General features: G+C 41.9%; 1 protein-coding gene across 4 annotated transcripts in view; it reads left to right on the forward strand.

Annotated features, from left to right (window-relative positions):
• LOC119179952 (uncharacterized) overlaps positions 1-17,574 on the forward strand; it is a 96,088-nt gene that overhangs the window by 16,747 nt on the left and 61,767 nt on the right. For all 4 annotated transcript variants that reach the window (XM_075869086.1, XM_075869087.1, XM_075869084.1 and 1 more), the window contains exon 5: positions 10,436-10,558. In XM_075869086.1, coding sequence (XP_075725201.1) covers positions 10,436-10,558 — 123 coding nt within the window. The remainder of the gene's footprint in view (positions 1-10,435; positions 10,559-17,574) is intronic.

The raw sequence follows: 17,574 nt of genomic DNA on the forward strand, positions 1-17,574 counted from the left end.
CAAATAGTTGGTTGCACGGACGTGACTCACGTGAGGACTGCAATACAACATCTGGCGTCTTCGGCGTGCAATCATCCTCAAGCTCTGGTGTGTCATCCTTTGTATTTCCAGATGCCTTCTGTTTTTCCTTCGTACAAGTCTCTTCCAGCATGTGCAGTTGAGTTGCTCTAACTGTCGTGTCGTTTGGTTCATTATTAGTGTACACTGACGGAACCCCTAAAGACGTGGAATAGTTCTTTGGAAGTTGTGGTTGTTCTGCACGTGCTTGAATTCTCGTTACGGTGGCGAAATTGGGGACTTTCCGGCTTCCAGCACGTTCAGCAACTTGTCATGAATTGGAGTCGTCTAACTTTCTTAGGACAAGATTGCTGCTGACGAAGCAAAGGCTAGATGATGGCACCACACATGAAGAGTGCACTTTAACTTGTACTTCTGTCAAAATCCCTTGCCTCACGGCCTCCAAGCGAGCTTGTCGAGTATTTATTACGTCCGCGACCTTATATTCTACTCTGACCTTCGCTAAAATGATTTGGGGTTCATAAAGCTCTGTTTTCTCCATCTCTGCTTCCACATGATAGACGTCAACTGTGTTTTCAATCTCCTCATCGATTCCTTTGAGAAGCTCGTACTGTTCAGTCGAAATTCGGCGAACTTTGCGCAACTCACAGATTGTTGGGTGGTCCATATGCCGTATTTTCGATATCTGCGATGACCTGCGTGACGGCCTTGCGTGTTTGACTCCACCTTTCGTAAAGAGCCTGCATGATCTGGTCCAGTGTCGGAAACGGGAGAGACTACTGGCCGGTCGTGTCACGAGGTGAAGTCGGAGTCAACACGGCATCCTCCGCAGAAGGTTCACCAAATGAATATCTGTCACTTGTCGGGCTGTCATTCTTCATGATCTTGTGCATATCGGGCCATCGTCATGAAGGGTGAGTCAGGACCGAGCCGAAGGAGACGTGAAAGCTCCCGTTTCGCAAGCCTCCAGACGATACCTTCAGTCTCGGAGCTGCACTGTCAAGATGCACGTCGTTGATCTATGGACTGCCTTGACTTGTGAATATTGGGCCGTCATCGTGAAGGGCGCGTCAGGACGGAGCAGAAGCAGACGTGAGGGCTCTCGTCTCGCAAACCTCCAGACGATGCCTGCACTCACGTCAGTCTACAGGTGCGCCTAGTAGCCTTAGTTGCAACAGGAGTCGTGCTCTCAGGTCACAGCGGTGGTTAGACCTCGCACATCAGCTTTAGCGACGAAGGCTTCACAAAAGTACTTGAGGCTACGACTGTGGTCAAAACTGGTGAAGTACGCTCTGTCTCACCTCTGAAGGTCCTTCCCACCGAGTTTCACGGCACCAAAATGTAGAGAAAAGGAACGAGCCGCCGTCTCCAAGGCGAAGCCCACCCGTCGACCTCCTCTTTATTCCGAATGCACTGCTCCGTTCTTGCTTGCTTGTTCCTTTCTTTTGTGGCTCTCACCCACTAAGGGTAATTCGCCAAGAAGCCGGTGGCTAATGCAAGTCAATATTTTTAGGTTTTCCAGACTAGGGAAATATGATTACTTTGTTTTGACTGTGAAATACTTTGGCACAGTGTAAAGAAGGGGGGAAGGAGGGAACTAATAGAATTTGTTGAATATCTGAGGTGTAATCGTTATATGCAATTCTTCTGAAGGTTAAATCATTACAGCGCTACAGCTCAATATTAAATGATAGATTGGCTAGTGAAAATCGAGAGCTGATCAATGGCTCATAAAGGTAATCTTCTTGTGTTACATAGGAATTCGCAGAGAGCCCCGCAGATGTTCCTCTCGCTGTGTCCTAATGAAGCGGCGCCAAAAGACAAAATATTATGAGTAGTAAGCAGTACTCCTAGTTCTTTTGATAAAATTTCGAAGCAATTTTTTCTGTGATTTTTGAAACCGTGACATATGATAAGAAAATGGTCGATATGTTAAAATTCGTTAAAGCTTGACCACAGAGGGAATGGCACCAGACCAGACCTGTTTATGTAGAAGTTAAGATGTGGTACATGGCAACGTAATTTTGTTATAGAGATTTCCAATTCACGCGTGGGACACCATTCATTATTCCATGCGAAGTGCAGGAGCGAGAAATCTGGATTCGTTATCGTGATTTTTCATGAGTCTTCAAGAAGGGAAAGTTTTCTAAACCTCGTTGCTGTTACATAGGCTGTAGGAAGCATGATTGGCAGATATCGGAAGATCAAGGGATGTTCGCGCGAGTGTCAGCCATCTCATTTATAAATATACTACGATGGCCTGGCACCCATATCATTCGCACTAGACGAATGTCTGCTGGGATTAATGATTTAAAAGTTTCTAATACTGCTGATGCCGACGACGATGATAAAAATGAACACATGGAATACGAGTCAGTCACTATCTCAGCTGTCGCATGAGTCGCAGAAAATTTACGAATAGCTAGTATAATGGCCATTATTTCCGCTTCAAAGATTGCTGTATAATCTGGGAGGCATAATCAAATTGACCAGAATAATGAAAGAGAAAAAATACCCACACCTCCCTTCTCGCCACTCATAGATGCATCCGTTGCAATTGCTATATTGGTACCTAATGGAGACAGGTGTTGTTATAATAAACCAATCAAATATTTAGAGGGTAAGTGTTTAGCATTCATGGGGAAGATATCGTCAAATTCTATTTGCACTTGGCCGATTGGTTTGTCAGATGGTGTGATCTCAAATATATTAGCATTTAGAGCATGCAGAAGTGTTTGAACAAATAGCACTTGGGGTGTATATAAACGGGACCAATGCTCATTGAAAAAGACACCGGACTCGGCAAAGAATACAAACTGTCGCCTTCTTAAAGTGGATTCAGAAAATTTTGATTACGTTTTGACTGTTAAAATACGGAATCTACAAGCAAGAGTGGGTATCCGAGCTTCTTGATACAAAACATTGATAGCTGTAAATTTTGGCACACTTGATTGATTGATTGATTGATATGTAGGGTTTAACGTCCCAAAACCACTAATATTTATTTATTTATTTATTTATTATACCCTCAAGGCCATGGGCATTGAAGAGGGGAGTGGGAGTAACAAGATGTACAAAACATAGAAAAAAACATAGATTATCCTGATTATACCATATTAGCTAATGCTTGATGAAACAGGTGATTAACGCGTATGGAAACAACATCGGCGGGAAGGTGGTTCCACTCTCGGGATGTTTTTGGAATGAAAGAATCAGCAAAATATTTAGTGTTAGATGAAACAACTCCAACTTTATGATTATGGTCAATTCGACATGATATGTACTGAGGTTGTGAAAGCAGTTCAGCATGGAGAGAAGCATGGTAATAAACCTTATGAAATAAAGTTAGGCGAAAAATGCGACGTCGTGATGCTAAAGATGGGAGGTCAATACTACTTTTCATTGCCGTTACACTTGCCGTTCTATTGTAATTTGATAGAATGAAACGGGCTGAATTATTCTGAACAAGTTCAAGTGCGGTGAGTAAGTTGTCGTGGCAAGGATCCCATACTGGTGTTGCGTACTCTAGTTTTGATCTGATTAGTGTTTTGTATAGAAGAAGTTTTAAAGAAGACGGGGCTGAAAAAAAGTTTCGACGTAAATAACCTAGCATGCGGTATGCCTCGTTAATAATTTATTCGATGTGTTTGGTCCAAGTTAAATTGTTGGTAATATGAACACCTAAGTACTTGTAAGAGGAAACGATTTCAAGTGGTGTATTGTTCAGGTGATATATAGGCATACAACTAGTAGTTCTCGATACACGCTATACTTTACACTTAGTGACATTAGGTTCCATTAACCATTCTTTGCACCAGTTGCTTACACTAGTTAGATCTGATTGGAGAGAGTAGGAGTCGTTGTCAGCAATTATTTCCCGAAAAATTACGCAGTCGTCGGCAAACAAATGAACATTAGAGGATATAAGAGAAGGCAGATCGTTAATGTAAATAAGAAACAAAAGAGGTCCAAGAACAGATCCCTGGGGGACACCAGAGGAAACCTGGCTGAGTGAACAGTTATGATTATTAGCTGAAACAAATTGCGAGCGATTTTTAAGGAAACATACAATCCACTTCATTATGATGTCATCAAGTTGGAGTTTGCTTAGTTTGTGTAGTAGCAGCTTGTGGCATACCTTGTCAAAGGCTTTGGAAAAGTCTAAATAAACACAGTCAGCTTTTGATGATTGGTCTAAAATGCGATGTAGCTTGTGAGTAAAAGATATTAACTGTGTTTCGCATCAGAGCGATTTGCGAAAACCGTGCTGTGCAGATGTAAAAAACGAATTTGATTCAAGGAAATTGACTAGATGTGAGAATATGACATGTTCCAGTAATTTACAGCAGGTACTAGTTAAAGATATAGGGCGGTAATTTGCGGGGGATGTTTTTTGGCCAGATTTGAAGAGTGGAACCACCTTACCTATTTTCCACTGTATGGGTAGCGTAGATGTGTCAAGTGATTGCTGGAATATTTTTGTTAAAATAATAGAACTAAATGAACTTGTATTCTTCAAAAACTTCGAGTCTATTAAATCGTAACCTGGAGAAGAATGGTATTTAAGTCCAGCAATCAACTTAGCCACACTTGGCGCTTCGATATAAATGGAGGACATTACAGGTAAATTATATGTCTGCACGCTAGGAGCATTAAATGTGGAAGGAACAGAAAAGTTTTTCGTGAATGTATCATTGAGCACAGCCGCACAATCACTCAAGGAAATGGAATTGCCCGATGCGTCTTCTAAGTAAATACTGTTATCATGTGGCGGATTTATGACTTTCCAAAACTTTCTAACGTTATTATTAAGCAAGGATGGCAAGGTTTGTGATAAAAATGAAGATTTAGCAGCTTTTAGTGCAGATATGTAAGCTTTCGATGCTAATCTGTAAGCTTCCCATCGGGAATCAGTTGGCGATTTCCTGGCAGAATGATAAAGGCGCTTCTTACAGTTAAACAGCCTTTTTAAGTGGGCGTTGTACCACGGGGCGCGTTGATTACACGTGATAGTGCGTTTCGGTATGAATTTTTCTGTTAGATCGTAAACTTTACACGCAAATATGTCCCAGTTAGTTTGAACAGAATGATCATCGAAGTTTGCCAAAAAAAGTATCAAGAAAGATGGATAACTCGTGATTATTAGCCTGGAAGTTCGCCTTTTTGTAGTCACGAATTACTTTTTTGTTGTTTGAAACTTTTGGGAATGATGCATTAAAAGAAAAACTGAGAAGAGAATGATCGCTGATTCCGGGCAAGTACGCTATGTCGGAAGTAAAATCGGGCCGCGTAGTTAGGATTAAGTCAAGAGTGTTAGCTGCGTGAGACGATATTCTAGTTGAATGATCTACTAATTGCGTTAAAGAAAATATAGAGCAAAAATAAAAAACTCAGAAGCTTGTGTCGAAAAAGGAGAAATGGAAGCTGGTTGTGTAGTCCAATTTATGTTTGGAAAGTTAAAGTCGCCGAGTAAAATTATGGGATAACTGGGGAAACGTGTTACGATGTGCTTCATAACGTCGTGGAGTTCGTTAACAAATGTTGAGGACGACGAAGGGGAACGATAGCATGCGCCTAGGACAATTTTTTCATGGCCAATAGTGAGCAAAGCCCAGATAGTTTCAAGAGTGGTGGCAATGTGTATGCAAGAAGAAGATATGTTTTTGGATATCGCTAACAGAACACCGCCACCCCGATGCGCAGTTCGATCACAACGATAAATTGCAAAATGACTCGCTTGATTAAAAATATCTGAGTCCTGCACATGCGCACGGAGCCACGTTTCGGTTAGCACAATTATTTGTGCATCGCAGGTATCTATTGCGGAAGATAAAGAATCATATTTGTTAAGAAGGCTTCTTATGTTCGTGAGCAGAACAGAGATCCTTGGGTTAGATTTAGGGCCACTACCCCTCGCGCGTTCCTAGGAAGAGACACGTGCCTTGGTGTTACTTTCGAAACCTCGACCAGGCCGTTCTACTTCAATAACCTGTCCAGCGTTAGTATCAAACATGTAGCATTTTTTTGTTAACATATAGCTTGTTGTAACGTAAGTTAAATTGGGGGGATTCTGGCAGATTTTTTGCGAAATCAGTGAGGTTTTTTTCGGATGATGCGCGTAGCGGGCGAGAAGTCTTCGCTAATGCCTATGTCTTTTCTTTTAAATTGGGAGCGTGCAGACAATATTTTATCTTTAGTTTTGATGTCGCTAAACTTTACAATGATGGGACGGCATCGGTTTTGCGAAAATGAGCCTAGTCGGTGTGTGCGATGAATCGAGTTTGGCGAAAATGGCCCTATGACGGACATAATTTCAGTGACCACCTTTGCTTCAAGTTTCTTCCCAAGATTTTTTGACATCTAGAAACCCATGAAAAATTAAATTGTCACGTCGAGACCTATCTTCAAGTTCGTCCAGGCGGGCCTGTAACAAGCTGTTTTGAGCAGTAGTTTCTGATACCTTACTACGCATGCTTGATATCTCACTCTTGAAGTTTTTGACAATCTTGGATTTGTTTTCTAGTTCATCTAGTCTTTTTAGTATTCCGGTTACTTTCGTCTCGACGTCCTTTTGACCGTTTTTTATGGTTTTTACGTCAGCAGCTAGATCAGCGTGATTCTTCGAACTTTGAACAGAACGCGCATGAACGTCTTTAAGGAGCTGAAATAGCACACTCATTTGTTCAGCGGGGTTCTCGGGTAGCGTTTCAAGTTGCAATAGCGCTTCAGAACGCGTTGTTGGCCCAGGATTAGCTTCAATACCCCGCAACACAATAATAGGAAGGCAGTGGAAAAGCAGTCACAAATGATATCAAACAAAAGCCGTGGGCATGGGAACAGCAAAAGGCAGGTATTATTCAATTTTTTAGCATAAAGAGAATATTTTCTACACACCTGCATTGAAAAAACACGCAGATCAGGCATCATGCTTGATGCGCTGCTCCCGTGCCCACTGAGGAACAGGTAGGTCTGCAAGCTGATTTGTGGTTTCCGGGGAGCGATGTCATTGTCGATGCTGTTGGTAGATGATGGTCAAGCTTCGCCGATGAGGTTGCATTGAAGAATATGCCACTGCTTGTGGTTTTGACGCCAGAAGAATGCACCTGCCAGAACAGATGCGAACACGCCGAGTCAGAAGAGACAGCCGGTAGCCAGACCACCAACAGCGCAAGCGCAGCCTGCATTGGAAAAACACACAGATCAGGCATCATGCTTGATGCGCTGCTCCCGTGCCCACATATGATTATGAGAGACGCCGTAGTGGAAGGGCTCCGGAAATTTCGATCATTTGGGGTTCTTTGACATGCACCCAAGTTTGAGCACACGGGCCTAAAACATTTCAGCCTCCATCGGAAATGCAGCCACCGCAGCCGGGATTCAATCCCGCGACCGGCGGGTCAGCATCCGAGTAGCTTAGTCACTAGACCACCAAGGCGGGGCAATTTCATCACACCTAAACAACTTCGAACAGCTTCCCGCTCTAAGAGTATCAAGGCGTTTATTTTGTATGCTGGTCCACCAGAGAAAAGTACACATCCGAATTCAAAAATCCGACAAACGTACATGCGATAAATCATGATCAGCGTATCTCTGCGAAGACTGGAACGGAGCCGGCCAAGCCTACCTATCATCCCAACAGCGCATGTAGCCTTAATACTAATATGTTCAAAGTAATCACGCCAGCTCAGTTTTTGATCGTACAATACCCACAGATATTTAATACAGTTAACTTGGGGAATTATTTCTTGATGGTACTGAAGAGAAATATTAACTGGTACGTCCAATCGAAAAACTATTATAGCAGTTTTAGTTAAGTTCAGATTCATATGAATTTTCTGAAACCAGGTTTCCAATGTTGCGAAATAAACCAGTAAAGTCAAATGTAGTAGATAAATATCACATTCAGATGCAAAAAACGCAATATCCTCTGCATATACATTTACTTGTACCTTACCACTCAGTGGAATTGAACTTAACAAAACGTTAAATAGCACAGGGCCTTGAGCCTTGAGGAACACCTCTCGTTTGGCTATACTTCGGTGTGGAAACAGCTCGTTGGGAGCAATAAAATTTTCCCTCTTTTAAAAATGCGTATATGCAATTTGTTATGTACTACGGGAACATTAGCTCTTTTAGGGCATTGATAAGAATAACATGTTCAACACTATCATATGCCTTGGCTAAATCAAGGGTTACTAGGGCCCCATATTGTCGTCTGTGGCGAGCAAGCTTTATACGAGCCTCTAAATCAACGTGCGCCCACCATATCGAGTAAACTGGTCTGGATCCAATATGGCGCGCACTATTGCATTATCTGTTGTGAACCTCATAACTCTAATGTAAAGTATTCTTTCAATTACGTTAAATACATGTGATGTTAAAGCGATTGGCCTAATGTTATCTATCTGCATTTCTAATTCCTGTTTTTTCAAGAAGCGGTATTATTTTTGCAAGTCTCCAGTGAGGAGGTATCCAACTATCTTCAAGTAAATAGTTGACAACGTTAAGAAGGTCTTCATGAGAGATGTCGAATAATATTTCTAACATTCCTGAAGTGGCGCCATCTGGTCCAGGACATGTCTTTGGCAGAATACGAATGACGTGCGCAAGTTCATCCCTACTTACTTCAACAAAATCGTTGCCGAATGAAGGTTTTACAAACTTTATTTGAATTTGTGATGTAAATCTCTTCTCTAATCCTAATGCAATTTCAGCTAATCTATCTTCTAACTCAGTTGGAGAAAAAGTAACGGAGTCCATATTTACAGGTGCTGTAGTAGCTTTACGATTACGGAGAAATCTGAATAGAGCTTTCTTGTTGCCAATCTTGGATAGATAGCTACACCGTTTTTCTTCATAATCGTTTCCGCTAATGAAACTGTTCTATTAAACGTAGCTTTAGCAAATAAGTAATTTCTCCAATAGTCGGACATTTCTTGATAATGAGTTTTTTCCATGCAGCTGTGCGGCGTCTATAATCTCTGGCACAATCCAGATTCCACTAGAGAGATATGATTTTTCCTTTTGTTGAAGACATATTGAACTGTGATTTTTTTATTGTACGCTTTAGACTGGAACAAAGGCTCATAGCTTTCATATTTATTTCATATTGGGCAACGAAGACAACGTGGACTGTAAATTCTTTTTAAATTTATAGCAGTTTACAAAGCTTTGCACCTGGCGATCTACCATCACTAAAGAAATGCTGACTTCAAATACCAGGGGGCAGTGATCACTACTTGTAGCGGTATAAAGAACAGTCCAAGACGATATTGTCACATTTGAGCTAGCAAATGTCAAATTTAAGACGGACCTCGAATTACATCGAACGAATGTGGGAACTCTGGAATTCAAACAAATAAGGTTATTCCGATTAGTCCAGTCCCACAACCGTTTTCCAGATAAATCAGTGCGGAACCCCCACGACACGTAATGGGAATTGAAGTCTCCTGAAAATACTATACTGTTTCTGCTAAAACTCAGTCACATCAAGGGCTCTTTCATCTCGTATTCCAGCCGGAAAGTAGTTGTTGAGTACAGATAGTGGCGCGCATCCGGGAAAGTGAATTTCCAGAACCAATACTTCATAATCGTGTGTTATTCGTTTGTAAACTAAGTGTGCTTTATGACAAGTGTGCTTATGACAAGTGTGCTTTAGGCCGAATGTCGTTGTGGGCGCCTTTTTGTTTTGAAAAAGTATAGTCAACTAATTTACAACAACGGTGCCCTCATCGACGTAGACTGGCTCGCCTATTCGCGTTCCGGTTCTGACCGGTGACACGACATCAGCTGTAGCCGGACTTCCAGCAACAGGAAGCTGCAATTTGTGGAGCGCTAGATATTTTAAAACAGCGCTTTGCCAAAAGCGGCGTTATTCTTCAGGCTCAAAAGCAGTGACTCATCAAAGTGGGACCCGTCCACTTTCAGCAACGACATTTGACACGGGTGTTGGGGGTGTTGCCGGTGGTACTTGGTTTTGAGACTCTTGCAACTGATGGATCTGATACAGCTGAGGCACTTTCTATTGACTTTCTGGATGGCGCTAGGGCTGTTACAGAGTAATGCAAAAAAATGAACATGCTCTGACCGACAACGGTTCTTTTAGAAGGCATTATAGGTTGGAAAGACGCAAGCGCATTTCCTGTTACACATTAGCTTTTACGCTTGGAGCACTTCCTGACAGCAGGCTTCCTTTTGACATCCCTGTTTCTTCCATTTTACAACTTAACCAATGCACAATGAAAGAAATTTAACGTTTAGAAAGCTGACAGCACAAAAACCATTTCTTCCCGTGGAATAGTTGTAATCATGTGAACCAGTCTATTCTAGAGCTGAGTGGGAGCAGATAAAAACCACTGCTACTCTTACTTTTGCTTCGCCCTTAGTTGACCCTGTTTTTTGCTTGATTCTCTGCCAGCTACAGCCAAACCATCAACGTCGAACACATCATCAACGATGACCTCTCCGTCAACCACGACCACACAGGCAACCACAACCACATCATCAACCACGACCACATCGTCAACGACCACAACGCGAGGTAAGCGCAGAACGAAACATGACTACTACAATTGATTTCGATCATTCGAACATGGCTTTCAAGTTACAGACGCTCTATGTAGTACACCACATAAAATGATGCGGAACCAATTTTTTTATGGTGTTTCTAGTAAACAACAACACAAAGGGCAGCATGGCTCTGCGATCTTTATTAATGAGAAATATAGTAGCGGCGCATAGTTTTACTTTGCGTATTCGGCTAATACCTCCCGAAGTTGGCAAGTCAGATTGGCACAGGAGATATAATGGCGTATGTCTCGTGTGGTTCCTCTTCTGAAACAGCTTTACGATTGAATGAATGCGTGGTCTTGGAAAAAAAAGGCCCTATTTTCTGCAGCCCTTGCGGAACACGGCTCAGCGCCTTGTAGGGTATGGAAGAAGGGTAGATTTGAAAGAATATAGGAAGGATATAGATAGATAAAGAAATAGGACAGGCATATGGCAGAAAAAGAGGGAGATAGCAATGTTGGGAGCTGGGCGAAGAAGTCCGAGGATGGGAAAGGACAGGGGAGGAAACATTCACAATTGTATTGTCACCGACTCTCTACTGAGGTGAAACAAGGGTGTATTGATGCTAGTAATATCTGGATTTTTACGTCCCCAAAATAAGATACCATCATGAGGGATGATCATCTGGTGTTCTTTAACGCGCAATGACATAGCAAAGTACACAGACCTCCAGCACTACGAATATACCGAAATGAGACCACCACCGCTGGGATCCGACCCGCGATCTTCGGGACAACAGCTGAGTGCGCTAATCACTGATTCAGAGGGGCGTACAAGCCTTTGGTAAAACACACTACACAAAGAACTTTATTGCTAGCATTTTTTACAGCGAAAGCTGTTATGAGATCACTTTTTGGGTCACGCCCAGTTGTTGTCCGCCACCGCCGCCACCGCCGGTGTCTGTACCTACATCGCGTAAAATTGAAAAAAATAATGAAACCTGGCACCAATGACACAGGGAGGCTCGAACCCGGGTTCCGCTGGGTCCAGCCCAATATTCCACCAATTATTCACACCAATGCATGTGTTGTGAAAGTACCTTTAGGCGAGCACGAACTAGCCCATTGGCACAGTGGAGCCCAAACCCGGGTCCACTGAGTGCCAGCCTTGTATTCTACCACTGAGCGACACCGGTGCTAGTGACTTGTAGTAAAACTTGCCTTAGGCATGCTTGATGTCGGGAAAGCAATCGCGTTATTAAGACTTACAATGTGTTTCACAACAGCGAAAGAACAACCAGTCCTCGCACAATGCGAATAGCGTAACGACAGGGCCGTCCAACGCTGGAAACCATCACAAAAGCTTGTCCTTATTCCTCAAATAACTGTGGTGCATACCCACTTCAGCCATAATTCCTCATCGTCAGCCACTGCATGGACAATCGGCACAGAATTCCTTGCATGTGTTTGGCGGATACCACGCTTCTCAGGAGAATGATGAAAAATAACATAGCGAATGCCGGCCTGCTACCCAAACGTTTAATGTTAATGCCCGTGTACGTACCAAGCTAGTGTGCTTGCAGTAGTTACCCAATGAGAAGCCATGAGAAGAGGAGAAAAAGAAGAGCAAGAGTGTTTTGAAAGGCTACTTTATCAGACATTACAGAATTACCTAAACATGATAGAGTAATGGCTTGAAAAAAATTGAATGTATTTAAACGTAAACAAAAGCGCGCTTCTAGCGTTCTCGATCAGAGATCCTGTCAACATCTCCCTGATGTATGGCACAGTGCAGATTCCCCAGGTGGATTCACTCAAATACTTAGGCTTCATATACATAACAGCTCGTTAAATTGGAAAAGTCACATTGATCACATTGGGTCCAAAGAAACACGAGCCATGGGGTGGTTACGCAAGTTCAGCAACAGGAAAACGGCGTTGCGAAGAAATACATTGGTAATGATCTATAAAATGTACATGCGTCCTATTGTGGAATTCAGCTGTGTCTTATTTTCGGGAAGTGCGACTTATAAAATGAGACCGCTAATACTATTAGAAAGGGAAGTTTTACGACTCTGCCTGGGACTGCCCAAGTTTGTTTCTAACAATGTGCTATACATGGAAGCGGGTCTACCGTCATTGTTGCATAGATACAACATGCTTACTATCCAAACATATTTAAAACTATACACTTTGCCCCCGAGAGAATTGTTTTATGCTTTTATTAAAGAGCCATGCTTATATTTTGAAACTCGGTGGTCGCGATTGCACTGCCAACAGATCATGTTCGTTCAAGCGCTGCTAGAACCACTGAACGTCCAAATCAAACATATTTTCTCAACAAGTAACTTTTATTTAGATCTTCAGATAGAATTTGAGACTATTCATCCCTCTAACGCAAAGCGAATGCGATTCCAATATCTAAATGATCGGCTTCAGGATTACTTGGCACACGTGAACATGAACAACATAATTGCGACCGATGCATCCGTATCAAGTGAAAAGGCTGGGGCAGGCATCTACTCACGTTTCCTTGACTGGTCTTTTTCGGTTAAACTTCCAGAGTACACACCAATATTCATAGCAGGATCATTAGCTATTGTACTGGCACTACGGAAGCTTCCTTTGGGCGGATCGGAAGCAGTCGTAATTGCAGATTATGTTTCAGTATGTGCTGCTCTGTCTTAAGGAGCCAACTTAACACTTATGCAAATGTTTCAACAACTCATACCAACAAACTTGCAAAAACTGCACCTCTCATGGGTACCAGGCCATCGTGGCATATATCTCAATGAGATGGCGGATGCACTAGCCACAGTATCTCTTAGCTGTCCCCTTATCCCGACTTTGTCTGATACGGCTTACGCGACAGTAATAAGATTTCGAAACCTCTGTTTGCATGAATTCAACTGCTGCTCATTGGATAAATTTGAAATTTCGCACATCTAAGATGCTGCTGGAATAGACAGTAGTGTGCGACACGACAATTGGAAGTTACTTATACAAGATTGCGTTGTAGAATTCCAAAACTAAATTATTATTTGCATAAAGCTGGTCTAAAGGCGTCACCTTTATGTCAGGTTTGCGAAGAAATGGAAACGATAGATCATTTCATTTTATTATGTCGCCGATATTCTTATCAAAGGACAAGATTCCTTGCAGCTCCACGTAAAAAATTAGCATTATAATTAAATGTGGCAGTACTTTTATCGTTTGACAGCATTAAATTTGGTTATAGCCACAGGGACGTTTGCTCTGCGGTATTTGACTACATAATTGAAACAAAGCGATTGCCAAGTGGATATATATATATATATATATATATATATATATATATATATATATATATATATATATATATATATATATATATATATATATATATATATATATATATATATATATATATATATATATATATTGTATAGCATTTGTTTCAGACCCACCATTAGGTCTCTCTGAAATCGCATCTGATAGCCTGCCTCAATCCCTGCTCAGATATACTCCTTCCATTTTTGGCTTTTCTTCCTATATAATTTTTTTCAGTCCAAAATTACTTTGTGTTTAAAAACTATAAGCCTTTTACTTAAAGATCCCGCCGCCCGGTTCTTGGCCAATCCCCCTTTGTGAATGTGCGCCAGAGTAACAAGGATCAACATCATCATCTGTGAAAGGCCGCTCTACTAGCTTTCGCTGTGACTGTGCTGCTCCTACCACGCGGGCCTGGCGATATTTAACAGTGTTTTATGCCGAGGTCCACCACGGCTCCGATGACGTATTTTCGTTACGTATATGACATTCTAAAATTTATGCAACAGACTGTAATTTATAAAAAAAAGATATGTGAATGCTCTACCAAGGGGCGTCGAACCAGCGACCACTCGTACAGCATCGCGTGGCACCAACCAATACGCCCCAGTGGACACATAGCCAGAAGTACTAACAGCAAGCCATTTATATACACCAGATACTATTTGGCAGTCCTTGGCGTTTAGCAGATTCAGTGAGTTTTCGTCATCTGAAGTGATATGGCGCGACAAGCGCGCGTAGGGCCCGCTCTCAAGGTAGATCGCCTCTAGCGTTTTGAGGAGCGCTGCCTCCACGCGAAGCGGGATATCTCCTGCGTGCGCTCCCATCAGACTCATGTTGCGAGTGGCACGAAGGTCACGTCGCTCACTGCCGAGGCCGCATTTACGAAAGAAGCACGGTGCTCACACACATAGACGTGAGAACTGTGACAGTTGTTCGCCCTTGTATTGTGTCTACTTGTGCTTTTGTTTCGTGCGCCTTACTTTCTGTTTTTACAGGGCGCTTTAGCTGTCAAGCTGTGCCACTTCTTAGTCTGCGCTCGTCCTGTGCATCCTAATTTCGTGAATGCTTTCTGCGTGAGGTGCGCGTTGGAAGTTTCGAGTTGCTGCTATTTGCCGTTCCTCGCGTGATTTTGCAGTTTGTTGCTGTAGCATTCATTTCTTCGGCCTTGAATTGAAGCAATGCAGAATAAACGTTCAATGACCTCTGGGAAGACACGTTGCACTTTCGTCTCTTACCGATTCCTAGAAATAGTGATCAGCCGCATTTTTGTATATCTCCTATGTTAATTCGCAATTCATCAGGGAAATGTGGCAGTCTAACAAACTATGCCTCTGGGGGCGCTTCTAAAGTATTAGCGTGAATCCTGATTAACGTATTCCTATTAATGCTTAATAGAGAGGCTTAAAGCAAGCATCGCTTCTACTTTTGTATATACTCAGCCGCCAATTTTTTTTTTTGCAAAAGTGAATTAAGGGCAGCATCTGAAAACGTATTGCACAGTGGAGCAAAAAAAAAACACTGCTTTAAGCTGTAAAATGCTAGCATGTTTTATTTAGACATTCGAATTTCAAGTGCGCATTTCGTGCAGTATGCAGTCAGTGCAAAGATTTGTAATAATATTCATCAGATGAAGCAAACTTTGCGTTTTTTTGTACATGAAATTCAATCGAACACCCTCGTGTGTCAAAGTGGTCACCTACCGTAGCGAGTGTTTGCAAGGCAATGTTGCTCTTTGTGAGTAATGGTGAGGACTAAATACCAGTGTATTTTCAATAGCCGTAGCTTGGAGAGCATGTTTGTGGCCCTGCGTCACTATGGTATGATGTAAACTGGCTACGTTTTTAAAAATGCTGCAACAAATTGTGCCTACCAATGTGTCGTTTGTATATCTCCGTAAGATCGTGGCCATGGAATCGATAGAAGCAGTTTTACTATTGACAGCATATTGACAGCATTCCAGGAGTCTCAAGCACACCTCAGTTAGCAGACCGCAGTAGCGAACATTACTCTCGCATGGGCTTAGTCAGTGAAGAAGGTTGACACAGCCAAGGAAGGCTGGAGGGGGGGGGGGGGAATGAACAAGACTTCACCTAATAATGGCCGTTTGAAATATTGAACTTTCCATGTGTGATGTATGAGTAACTTTAAGCAGAATATGACGTCATAATTCCGGAAACATATAAGAACAGATCTTTACAATTACTCAAATCTTCGTGCTGATTCTGAAATGATTATTCTGGCCTACGGTTTTGTTACGACGTGATAGTCTAATGAGGAGTTCCGCAAAAAAAAAAAAACAATGCTTGAGACAATTCTCGCATATGTTGGCTACCCGGACAAATTATAAATAATTTAAAAAGGTGAGAAAATCAAACAAATGACATTAGAACAAACAAACATCTTATGCGTTATAAAGCAGCAAGCCGTATGCCACACGTCACGGGTGGTGTCGTTACATCCGGATAGTAGTATGGTTTCGCTTCACTTTACGTGCAGTATTTTTAGGTCTTATACGTGCCATGTTTGTGCCAAAATAAAAGCTTTCGGAATAAAATCTGTGAAATGAAAGCTTTCCAGAGAGCTTGTTATACAGCTGTAGTGCATATTTTGAAAGGCGAACTTAGCTGGCGTTTAGTCGAAAATTTTATGCAAGGCTGCACGCTTGAGGCTTGCATGTGTGAAACATAATTTTAGTTGTTACGTACTGACGTTTACATAGCCAGTACTGATAAACATGTGTATTTCGTTCAAAGTTGGCAGAGCGCACGAGAATTATATTCTGAACTAAGCAACAGCATAGAAATAGGGAAAGCTTTACACATTTCAGGCAAGAAACAATATTGACACCGACACAATAATAGTAATCGACAGATATATTCAATCTTAAAAAGTGGTCTTAAAAACCACACATTTCATACACACCTACACAAAAAATGCTATGCCTAAAGGGTCGGTCTATGTAAAGATTTTTAAAAAATTTCACAACGCAGAATACATCATCTGTGTTAGTTTATCGTAATAATCACGCTTGGACCGTAAAGCATGTAGCATCGAAAAACAGCCAACTAACGTTGTCCAGCTGAACGCGTCACGCGTAAAGAAGGGTCGTCCTTTATCATGTAGGTAGGTCGTTTAAAAAAGTCGCTCAATGTGACACACAGACATAATTAAAGCACGTAAACAATCAATGGACTCATATAGCCCTGTAATTCTTCATTACGTGGTTCTTTTCAATGGCCCTGTTATGACAAGTCTTGTTTTACATACTAAAGAACCCCAGGTGGTCAAAATTTCCGGAGCCCTCCACTACGGCGTCTCTCATAATCAAATAGTGGTTTTGGGACGTTAAACCCCACAAATCAATCAATCAGCTGTTTTACATACGTAGATTCGGCGCACGAAGAAGGAAGTTATGAAATGCGAGAATGTTTTGTTCATTGTCGAATCATTCGAACAAAAACAAACCATCTCCATGTTATCACTATTCACCTGCAAACATTCCTTGTTTTGTTTTCGAATGTGCTCATAAAGTTAGAAACGGAAGATTAGGTGCATTCTAATGTTGGAATCGGCAGCATATTAAGGGGAACGCATCAAGTTATTATTCAAACAAATCCTCTCACGTTGGTTGCAAGCCATTTCACTTTTTTCCTCTATTATTCCGTGCTCCATCTTTGTCGCTTTCGGCTGCCCAATATACAGAAATTGTCCGTTTGTTAATAATTGTCTTATATGA

The sequence above is a fragment of the Rhipicephalus microplus genome, chromosome 7 (assembly GCF_043290135.1).
Source record: "Rhipicephalus microplus isolate Deutch F79 chromosome 7, USDA_Rmic, whole genome shotgun sequence".
In the NCBI taxonomy this organism is placed as follows: Eukaryota; Metazoa; Arthropoda; class Arachnida; order Ixodida; family Ixodidae; genus Rhipicephalus; species Rhipicephalus microplus.